Raw genomic sequence first — 10041 nt, 5'->3', positions numbered from 1 at the left:
ATCTGAAAAAGAAGAAAACTAAGCTGGGAGGAGACTTAGGCAGCTCAAAGATGGGTTGTGATTTCTTGGTGAGGTGTGTTAAAATGCCTGGATTTTGTGGTCAGACTAGACCAGGATTCCAATCTTGACGGGGCGTTCTTAAGCGGATCCTTTCCTCTTGTGGAGATAATATCTGGTGGAGAGGATTAAGTAAAATACTGTACTATTCTCAGAGTATCATAAACCTGCTGCCCTGGTCCCCAGCGGCGCAGTCCCGTGGGGCCCAGCCTTGCCCCGCCCCTTTGCCCACAGCCAATCGGCGGCCGCCTCTTCCGCGCATCCGTTCCCTCCACCTCTGGCCGCTCCTCTCCCGCCGCCACTTCCTTCCAGAGAGGCTAACCCGTTTGGGAAGAGATTCCCTGGAGAAGTTCTCATTTCTTGGGAAGCAGCTGAGAGCTGGAAGATGCACCGGAGGGCCAAAAAGCGCTGTGAAATTGACCCCGAGTTCAAAGAGCCCGTCTGCCCTCTAACCATTTTACAGATGGGGAAACCCGAGGCCCAGAGAAGGGAAAATCCTCGTTAAGGTCACCCCGAGCGGAGAGCAGAAGCCCAGGCCAGGCTTTTCTCCGTGAAGATGGGAGTTCAGGTGCGCGATTTGGCGGGAGGGCGGTGGGAGGAAGAACATGCTCCGTGTGGGAGCCGGGGCACTAACGATGCTGGCCAGGGGGATCTTGAGTGGGAGGCTGGACTTCTCGCTGCCTCAGTTTCCCCAGCACTACCTCTGGGAGAAGTCAGGCGACAAGGCAACGGGCCAAACGCGCGCCTGCACACAGTCCGATTGTCCTTAGGCTGTCCCCGCGCTCGCCACCCGCCCAAGTCTGATGGAGAAGGCTCCTCTCTGGGCGCTGCCTCCCAAGCCCTTTAAAAGCCAGTCCTCCCGTTCGAGCCTCTCGGCATTCTATTGGAAAGGCTCTTGATCCCTACTCCAGAATTAACTGCTCAGGCTGCCGCGGGAGCTTTTTCCCGGAGCTGTAACTGCGCAGGTGCAAGGCGGCAAACCCGGAAGGCGGAAAAGCCGGTTGGGGCCGCCGGGGTCGGGGGCGGAGAGCGTGTGAACCAATGACCTGAAGGAGTTAGGGAGGGCGGGATTAGGCCCGCGGTTACTTAACGCTACCCTGGTGGGAGGGGATTTAAGAAATGGGGTGAAGGGTGCCTCAACGGCTCTTCGTGTCACCGTCCTTGTGGCCCGCGGAAGTTAAGCAGCAGAGAGGCGGGCCTAGCGCCGGAAGCAGGAAGGAGGGCGCAGGAAGCAGGGCCCCGTAGCCAGTCGCGCTGTCGGTCCGTGGGTCTGTCGGTCCCGAGGGCAGGATGGAGAAGCTGCGGCTCCTGGGCCTCCGCTACCAGGAGTACGTGACTCGTCACCCGGCCGCCACGGCCCAGCTGGAGACGGCAGTGCGCGGCCTCAGTTACCTGCTGGCAGGTGCCACCCTGACCTTTGACCCATCCCTTCGGATCTCTGACATCTGACCCCACCTGCCTCCCCTTCCCTTCCCTGCGGAGCCTGGGTAGTGATCGCTGTGCTTGAGGAGTTCCTTCCAGGTTCCCGTTGGGGCATAGGGAGGGAATGTCCAGGGACCCGAAGCAGCAGGGAGAGACAGACTCTCACCGGCGCCTCCTTCTGTGCCTTCTCCCCAGGTCGTTTCGCCGATTCGCACGAGCTGTCAGAGCTGGGTGAGCCGGGCTCGGGTGGGTGGGGGGCGAGAGGGTGGGGGAGGGCTTCCCAGAGGGCTTCCTAGATTTCCCGTTAGATCATCCAGTTCTGTGATTGAATCAGACAGGGGTCCAGCGTCCACTGTCCTAGGCCGTCGCGTATACCCCCCATGGTTGAGAGAGATGTCTGGGGACCTTGACTGGTCAGGAGGCTGAGCCAAGCGCCTCTTCTGCCTTTGCTCTGTTAATCTTCCCTACAGTCAAGTGAAGGCCTCAACCAGGATTCAAATCCCAATCTCCCAAATTCCAGAATGCCCAGACTGTAACTGCCTCAGTGGTGTTTACCTGGTCAGTACAGGAGGCACAGGTCCTGAAAGGATGAGCTGGGTTTTAAAAGGTAGGGATGGAATAGAATTTCAAGGACAGGCTGCAGAGAGGCAAAGGCCAGGAGGTGACTGCACCTCCCATGTCTCTTTGGAGCATGTTGGGCAGTTGTGGGCTGCTGGATAACCAGTGCTATTCAGCAGGGCAGTAGCTGGTATGTCATAGAGATCAAACCATCCTTTCTTGTTCTAGTGCTCACACAAGAGGTCGTTAGGGGGAGTGGAGAGCTCTGAGGAAGTGGGTGGCAGGACCTGTCGTTTCCACATAGTGTGTGGGTGGCTGAGCACAGTGGGGAATAGGTGATCCCTGCTGCTCTGGGGAGAAGGGGAGGGGGTGGAGGCTGCAGAGCCAGCCTCTCAAGGCCACTCTCTGCCCCTCAGTGTACTCTGCCTCTAACCTGCTTGTGCTGCTCAATGACGGAATCCTACGGAAGGAACTTCGGAAAAAATTACCCATGGTAAGAATTGTGCCCTGAACTGAGGGCCAGAAGCAGGGGCCTCAGGAACAAAATAGTAACCACCAGCCCGTGTTTGGAGCACGCGTTATGCTCTCATAGAGTACGAGACATGGCTGCCTCCATCTGTGCCTCTAGCCATTAGGTGACGAGTCCAGGCATTAGTGTCCCCTTATCAGGTGGAGAGACTGGGTTTCACAGGGTGGAGTCGCCTGTCCCAGCAGGAGACCTCAGGCTTACGCACTTAGTCTTGGGAAGAGGAACATGTATGTCTCCTGTCAGAGGTGTCCCCTGGGGGAGGAGCTGAAACCAGGGGGCCCTCCTGACCTCTTGGCCTGGGGTTCTTGCAGTCCCTGTCCCAGCAGAGGCTACTGACATGGCTGAGCGTGCTGGAGTGTGTGGAGGTGTTCATGGAGATGGGGGCCACCAAGGTGTGGGGCGAAGTAGGACGTTGGCTCGTCATCGCCCTCATCCAGCTGGCCAAGTATGTCGGGACTGTGGAGGGCCGGCCTGGGGTGGGGGTCACGGAGACCAGCTGTACCGACAGTGTTCAGTAGAGCAGCCCGGACCCCTGCCGGCTAGCCACCTCCCCCTTCCCCAGCCCTGCCGTACTCCCAACCCAGGGCTGTACTTCGGATGTTCCTGCTGATCTGGTTCAAGGCTGGCCTCCAGACCTCACCCCCCATCGTTCCACTGGACAGGGAGACCCAGGCACAGTCCCGGGGTAAGTGCCTGCCCGCTCTGGAGTGGAACGGGGCACGGGGCTGATTGGTAGATGAGAGCTGACCTACCTGAATATGGCACTGTCACCGTGGGGCACACCTCTCCCCATCTACTCATTTTGTCCTCGTCGTCATCTTATATTGGTATTTTACAGAAAAGAAAAGAACGATGAGGTCAGAGGCCGGATGAGAGCTTAAACTCAGGACTTCTGACGTCGGAGTCCTCAGTCATTTTTATGGCTGCGGGAAGAGGACACAGAGCATCGGGAGGATGCAGGGGTCTTGCCAGCCTTGTCTCTGGGCCTGGCTCTGTATCAAGAGCACAGCCTCCTGAGGCAGGGTACCTAGCAGATATGCCCTTTCAGGGCTTTGGGCCCATCAGCTGTTGGCCTCTGGGTCTTACCCCCTTGACTTTGAGTTGGGGGCAAGTCTTTGCTTCTGTTTTCATGGTCATGTTGAAAGCAAAGCACTCAGAAGATACGCTCTTTCCCTCCTTCTTAAAAATTTTTATATATTGGCCACGCCACACAGCCTGTGGGATCTTAGTTCGCTGACCAGGGGTGGAACCTGCACCCCCTGCAGTGGAAGCATGGAGTCTTAACCGCTGGGCCACTGGGGAAGTCCAGATACAGCCCCTTCTGTGCTGTGGTCGCCATGGACCACCGGCCCCCCGCCTTGTTCCAGTGCCTGGGAGGCCTTAGTTCTTGGCTGGTATATCTGCACAGGTGCTACTGGCCTTTCCCCAGGTTGGGGAGGGCTGCGGAATGCTGCCCGCCGTGGACAGGTCCTAGGCACAGCCTCTGCTGTGGTGTCCTTGACTCAGCTGCTGCCTTAGTACAGGTTTATCCATTCTCCCCTAGCCATGAGCATTCACTGCACCTGCATTCGCTTGTAGGCTCTGCTAGAAACGTGTCCCTCTGACAATACGACCTTTTATCTATTCCCACTAGATGGTGACCACAGCTCTGGTAGCCAGGAGCAGTCATATGTGGGGAAGCGGTCAAACCGGGTGGTGCGAACCCTCCAGAACAGTAAGTGTGGGAGGTTGCTGGATGAGACACCTCGGTGCTGAGGTCAGCGTGGGCCTGAGGGCCTGGCTTTCGTCACGGCCTGCCCGCCCCCTGCCCCACCGGCCGCTTACCTGCCGCCTTTGTGTTCTAGCTCCATCCCTGCACTCCAGGCACTGGGGGGCCCCGCAGCAGCGGGAGGAGCTGGGCGTTGCCCCCACCCCGCTGGGGCTGCAGGAGACCATCGCTGAGTCTTTGCATATCGCCCGGCCCCTGCTGCACTGTATCCTTAGCCCAGGCCCGGGTCGCGATAGACGGGGGCAGGCAGGGCGGGCCGTGTGCTGGAGACATCCTTAACGCCGTGGCCGGCAGTGCTCAGCCTGGGCCTCTGGGGTCAGCGGTCGTGGACACCCTGGCTCCTGTCCGGTGTCGTGGATGTGACCAGGTGAGCCGGGCCTGCCTGGGGCCCCATTCCCTCCGTCCGGCTTTGTGCTGCAGGCCCGGCCTCACGTGGGCAAGCAGGGTCCTTGCCTCTCCTGTCACTGGCCCGAACCTTGTCCCTTCCCCCCAGCCTGAGCCTCTTGAGCGATAGGAAGGGCCTGACCCGGAGGGAGCGGCTGGAGCTGCGGCGCCGGACCATCCTGCTGCTCTACTACTTGCTGCGCTCCCCGTTCTACGACCGCTTCTCTGAGTAAGGACTGGCCCCTGGCTCGGCAGGGCGCACCCTCTGCAGGGCAGAGTGGGGGAAGCAGGCCCGACTCCCCAGGCTGGTTCACGCCTGCCTTCCCTCCCTCCTTCCCCGATCTGGGTTCACTGAACACTTGCCATGTGCTACCTGGGTGTGGCCACTCCTGATTTCTTGGGGCCATCTGCCCAGTGTGCTGCTTAAGCTGTTGTTGGCAGGTGAGGGCAGGGCCCTGGGGACCGTGGGCATGAACTTTCCCCATCCTTAGCTTGCTCGCCCACTTTCCTAAACAGTTGGGTCATTCCTCACTGCTCACAGGAGACACTTAAGTTCAAAGAGGCTGGGCAGCTGAAATGAAGCCAACCAGCCAGCCAGTTCCCTCACCCGTGCTCTTTCCTGGCCTGTCCCTGCCTAGCCCAGCCCTCCCTCCATCCCCTGAGGGTCCAGAGCTCCTAGCCACAGAGAGGCCTGCTGGGGGTGAGTCAGGGGTGACTTGGGGCCAAGTCTCCCAAAGAGGTCACCTGAGGTCAGACTGAGATTTGAGGAGTGGTCCCTATACTGCGACTGGGGCTGTGAGACAGGCTGGAGGCTCCCAGGACCCGGTCTGTCCAGGTTGTAACAAGTACACTGCTTAAAGGCTGGAGTGATCGTTGGAATCGTACTTAACATTCTGTACATACAACTTCTGTTTATTTTCTGAGTTGGTAGAAAGTAAGCTTAGCTCAGATTTAATAACCACCTCAGTGAAAATAACTGCCTGACAGTTTCTATTTTCAGATCAGTTTGAAAGCTCATAAGGTTCTAAAGCCAAATCTTCTTCCACACTCCAGAGAAAACGCTCTGGAGACTTTGGTGGATCATGACCTCTGCCCACAGATGGCTTGCACTCTACAGAGGAAGCATTGTAGCCCCAGTATTGCTCTGAACTGAGGATTACCTGATTGCAGAGGTGGCTTCCCAGGCTGCAGGCCTCCAGTCTGGCTTGTCTTCCTGCCAACCTGACCAGCCCAGCACCCTTAGAGCAGTGGCCCAGACTGAGGAGGGCCCAGAGCTAGTCCCTCAGAGGACAGGGGCAGGGTGCGGAGGACCTCTGGGATATAGTCTGGGGAGAGAGAAGTTTCCTTCCCCCTTTTTATTGTCAGACAGTATAGTCTCTGGCTCTGGGCTGCCTGCCAGCTGTGGGCTGAGGTGTGACCCTCCCAGGCATGTGGTTGGGGACGGCTGGACCAGAGCCTTCTGTCCCGAGGATGTCCTCGATGCACGTGGTGACCTGGCTTCTGGGATGCACTGCCTTTAGTCAGGTGGTCAGCAGAGGTTTTACACGCCTGGGTTTGCAGGAACCCAGGCCCCCCTACTCAGGCTACTCCTTTGTTGCAGGGCTAAGATCCTGTTTCTACTCCAGCTCCTGGCAGACCATGTCCCAGGCATTGGTCTGGTCACAAGTAAGCATGGGGTGAGGGCGTGATAATTACCATCACGGAGCTTATGTGTGGCCCGGCTCCCTGTATCTCCTTGTAATCTGATTCTTGGCACAGTTGGGAGAGGGAGCCCAGAGGTTAGGTTGGGTGGGTGACAGCTCCTTGAATGACATGAGACCAACTTCGCTGGGTGGGGACTATACGGAGGAATGAAGCCTGCTGGCCATTTGGAGAGGCACCCTCAGCAGAGAGGCCCTGGCTGTCCACATGGACAGTGGGACAGCTGTGTGACTTCTGTGAGTTTGAAACTCTTTGAAACACGGCCAGAGATGGCTCTGATGCTGGCGGGGGAGGTGGCAGGGTGGGGGCTCTGGCCAGGCGGATGGGAGCCTCAGGAGGGCCCTGGGTAGAGCCGGATTGGAGTCTGGCCCTCAGCCCTGAACTTGCTCCCCTCTCTGTCATTGCAGGGCCACTCATGGATTACTTGCCCAACTGGCAGAAAATTTATTTCTACAGTTGGGGCTGACGGACATTCTGCAAGTGGGGTGTGGGGAGGGGTAGGGGGTGCCTCAGCTCTTCAAGTCCCCTGGGCCCCTCTGCCCTAATAAAACTGACTCTGGCAGCGTCCACGCCTGTGACTGCTCCATGCCCCCAGCCCGGGGCTCCCGGCTCCATCACTCTGGCCGGGCTCCGCACACAGCCCTGGTCTCCACTAGAGCGCCCTTGATTCCCTCTCGACTCCGCATCCTGAGGGGAAGGAAGCACATGCCGCACCTCGTCACTGGCCGGGATGCCCCCACCAGGACCGGGACGCGGGCTTCTCCAGCCCAGAAAGCTGGAGCCCCACCTCACGAGCACGGTTGGTCCCTGTTGACGGCCAGCAAGGCTGAACCCAGACTGGACGACAGCTGCCCCTGTGTCTTCCAGCCCACGCCCTGCCGGGGCCTGATGCCTGGCAGCTCCGTGGTGGGGCATGGTGCTGGTGGGCCTGCCTCAGTGCAGAGGGGCACCTCAAGCCCTGACCCCTGCTCGAGGGCAGAAGGCCTTTCTCCTGTGGGATGGGGACGTCAGGCCCCAGCCAGCGCTGTGGCCGGCCCTGGGCAGTGGTAAGGTTGGCAGGGCTGGGAGCCACCACGTGCGGGTTCACGGGGCACGAGCCGGCGTCTCCCCCATGGTCTTCCTGGAGGCACCGTGCAGGGATTTGGGCATGGCAGCTGCTGTTTTCCTGCCAGGTCTCCCCCTTCCCTCAGTCTCTGCTGCCTTTGAGCTGTGAGCAGACCGCACGCTCCTGCTGGAGCTTCTAGCTGGTCGGGCAGCCGCATAGGTTCTGAGAGGGCTCCATCTGCCCTGTGTCAGCTGTGCCTCTGCTGCCCCCAGACACCCTGGGACGGGCCGGCTGTCCCTGACTGCTTTCCCCAAGTGCCTCTGGGAAGCCCTGTCCTGGTCCCGGGCCGGGGACGAAGGCACTGGGTGGTCACCACTCGAGACCCGCGACCTTGGCTGGGCATGGCAGTGTGCTCTGGGCCTCGTGCCGTGTGTGGAAGTGAGTCAGGCCCAGCTCGCCGCCCTCACTCTCGACGGTGGCGGGGACGGGTGTGTGGATGCCTCCTTATGCCGAGTTGTTGCGGTCGGTGGAAGTGTGTGTGGACCGTGGTCAGACTGCCTGCCCGCCCCAGCAGGAGGGCGCCCTGGTCGCCCTCCACTCAAGCCGGCTTCTAAACTGCTGAGACTTCATGTGTTTTCAGCAGGCAGTCGGGAATGGAGGCTGTGTGCGCAAGAACACAGCACAAGTAGTTGTTGCGGTGGTGTGGCAGCCCTGCTGGGGTGGGAGGGAGCCTGAGCGGAGTGGAGGTGGGGTCTTGAGGGGAGGGCAGGGCCGGGTCCACCAGGCAAAGGATGTCTTGGAGAGGGGAGGGGGAGGTGGTGGGGAGGGACCTGTTTGAAACCTCAGCGCCGTGCAGGGGGCCTGTGGGCAAGGGAGGGGGAAGATGGAGGCCTGCAACTATGGATAGGGCCAAGTTAAGACGGTGGCAGGAGGGGTGGGGGGTGACCCAGCCAGGCCTTGGGGACTCTGTGTATACAAAGGAAGAGAGTGGCGTCTCCTCTCAGAGGCAAGGAAATGAGGGGTTTGGAGTTAGGAAGAGCCATAGTGTCTGAACTTGTGGTTCCTAGCGGGGGAGGGGTTCCTGGGAGCCAGTTGTGTCCAGGGAGGGAGCGGGGTCCACACTGAGTTAACACTGGGCCGGGCAGGAAGCAGAGGGCCACACAGCCTTGCCGCAGGCCTGTGAAGAGACTTAGTCTCTGGTCAGAGGTCACACTCCATTTATTCGCTCATCGAGGATTTACTGAGCACCTAGCAGGCATCCAGTACATCCCGTAGTCCCTGCCCTTGGGAAGCTTACACTCAAGAGGCCCAGGTCCCAGGCTTTGTCACCTATGCTGAAGTCCGTGTCAGCCTCAGAGGCGGGCCTGCAGCCGTGCTAAGCTGTGGGGGTCAGCCTGTGGGGAGGCCCTCAGCATGGGCTCTGTCCGGTGGGACCCGCTCAGGGCTCTCCAGCTGCAGGACCTTCCTGGGGCAAGTCAGTGTGGGAGGGAGGGCGGTGGGAGAGGGAGGCTGGGCGAGCAGTGGAAGTGCCGGGGCTCCGGGCGGTGGCTGTGACCTCTGCACAGGCCCTCCTGGGTGCCCGTCCCTGGGCAGGTTGTGTAGGTACCTAACCTCAGTGGTGAGGAAGCCCAGGCCCACAGAGCGGAGGCAAGGTGGGAATCTGAGCTGAGCTATCTGTGCCCTCAGCGGTGAGTCTAGAGTAAGATGGGTTTGGCACCTGGAGGCCCACCGCCTCAGTACAACCAGCCCACAGGCCTCAGCAGGGAGCTGCCCAGCCGGCCTGGAGCCGCTGCTGACACGGAGCCACGGAGCAGGGGGCCTTTGTGAGGCGGTCGGGCGTGGGCAGCAGGTTCCGTCCTCCGGCCTGCCGGGGGAGGGGCAGGCAGAAGCCGGGATCAGGGACCGCTTGGAGGATGGTTCTCGCCATGCTAGGGGCTCTGCACCCCAGGGCCGGGCTGAGCCTCTTCGCCCTGTACCTTGTCCTGGCAGCTGCGCTCCTCCGCCCCCAGCCGCTGAGGTAACTCCTGAGGTGGGCCGGCCCCTCCCCGGTGTCAGGACCCCCCACCCTCAGACGTTGCTCCCGTTCTGGGAGGTGGTGGCTGCCCCCCGGCCAGCACCGAGCACCCCAACTTCTCCCGCAGGCCTCAGCGAGCTGTTCCTGAGGAATTTTCAGCCCCCCTGGAACTCTCGGCGCCGCTCTCCGGCCTGGTGGACGGTAGGCTCTCCCCTTCCTCTCCCCACCCTCCTCCCTGATGGGGAAGCCGTGCCCTGGGAGCGAGCACCCCGCCAGCCTCGGGGCCTTCTCACCCCAAACAGCCTGTGTGTGGGGAAGACTTCAGGGGAACGCAGACACTCCCTGCCACTCACCCGCTTTTCTCTCTCTCTAGACTACGGGGTCCGACCGAAACACCCGTGGCCTCGGGGGCCCCGACCCCTGCTTTCCCGGGCCCAGCAGCGCAAGCGAGACGGGCCTGACATGGCCGAGTACTACTATGACTCACGCCTGTGATGGGAACCCCTTATAAAACTATTCTGTGCAGTAAAGCCTTGGGCTTTCCTGGGGTGGGAACGAGCCGG

General features: G+C 60.5%; 2 protein-coding genes across 4 annotated transcripts; both read left to right on the top strand.

Annotated features, from left to right (window-relative positions):
* Positions 1 to 645: 645 nt before the first annotated feature.
* On the top strand, positions 646 to 6988 carry PEX16 (peroxisomal biogenesis factor 16). Of its 3 annotated transcripts, none has more exons than XM_019974946.2 (12): positions 646 to 1385; positions 1675 to 1710; positions 1950 to 2086; positions 2454 to 2530; positions 2878 to 3011; positions 3151 to 3251; positions 4200 to 4280; positions 4411 to 4539; positions 4629 to 4701; positions 4828 to 4947; positions 6319 to 6383; positions 6827 to 6988. In XM_019974946.2, the coding sequence occupies exons 1-12, from the start codon at positions 1348 to 1350 to the stop codon at positions 6883 to 6885; spliced, it is 1050 nt and encodes a 349-aa protein (XP_019830505.2). In that variant the 5' UTR covers positions 646 to 1347; the 3' UTR covers positions 6886 to 6988. The 3 variants fall into 3 exon arrangements, with proteins under 3 accessions (XP_019830505.2, XP_070660260.1, XP_019830506.2); XM_070804159.1 differs by having other exon boundaries at positions 647 to 1459; positions 2000 to 2086; XM_019974947.2 differs by lacking the exon at positions 1950 to 2086 and having other exon boundaries at positions 650 to 1459.
* A 1371-nt stretch (positions 6989 to 8359) lies between these two features.
* Positions 8360 to 10036, top strand: FREY1 (Frey regulator of sperm-oocyte fusion 1). Its single transcript, XM_019975766.2, has 3 exons — positions 8360 to 9481; positions 9606 to 9679; positions 9852 to 10036. Exons 1-3 carry the CDS (start codon positions 9378 to 9380, stop codon positions 9971 to 9973), a joined length of 300 nt encoding a protein of 99 aa, XP_019831325.2. The 5' UTR covers positions 8360 to 9377; the 3' UTR covers positions 9974 to 10036.
* Positions 10037 to 10041: the final 5 nt, after the last annotated feature.

Source organism: Bos indicus, chromosome 15 (genome assembly GCF_029378745.1).
Source record: "Bos indicus isolate NIAB-ARS_2022 breed Sahiwal x Tharparkar chromosome 15, NIAB-ARS_B.indTharparkar_mat_pri_1.0, whole genome shotgun sequence".
Classification (NCBI taxonomy): domain Eukaryota; kingdom Metazoa; phylum Chordata; class Mammalia; order Artiodactyla; family Bovidae; genus Bos; species Bos indicus.
The sequence above is the reverse complement of the archived record's forward strand: the minus strand, read 5'-3'. Positions and strand labels throughout refer to the sequence as shown.

Coding starts and splice junctions, on each gene's coding strand:
- PEX16 (XM_070804159.1), top strand. CDS start 1,348: ATGGAGAAGCTGCGGCTCCTGGGCCTCCGCTACCAGGAGTACGTGACT. Junction 2,087..2,453: donor GATGAGCTGGGTTTTAAAAG/GTAGGGATGGAA, acceptor TCTGCCCCTCAG/TGTACTCTGCCTCTAACCTG. Junction 2,531..2,877: donor TTCGGAAAAAATTACCCATG/GTAAGAATTGTG, acceptor GGGTTCTTGCAG/TCCCTGTCCCAGCAGAGGCT.
- FREY1 (XM_019975766.2), top strand. CDS start 9,378: ATGGTTCTCGCCATGCTAGGGGCTCTGCACCCCAGGGCCGGGCTGAGC. Junction 9,482..9,605: donor CTCCGCCCCCAGCCGCTGAG/GTAACTCCTGAG, acceptor CTTCTCCCGCAG/GCCTCAGCGAGCTGTTCCTG. Junction 9,680..9,851: donor GCTCTCCGGCCTGGTGGACG/GTAGGCTCTCCC, acceptor CTCTCTCTCTAG/ACTACGGGGTCCGACCGAAA.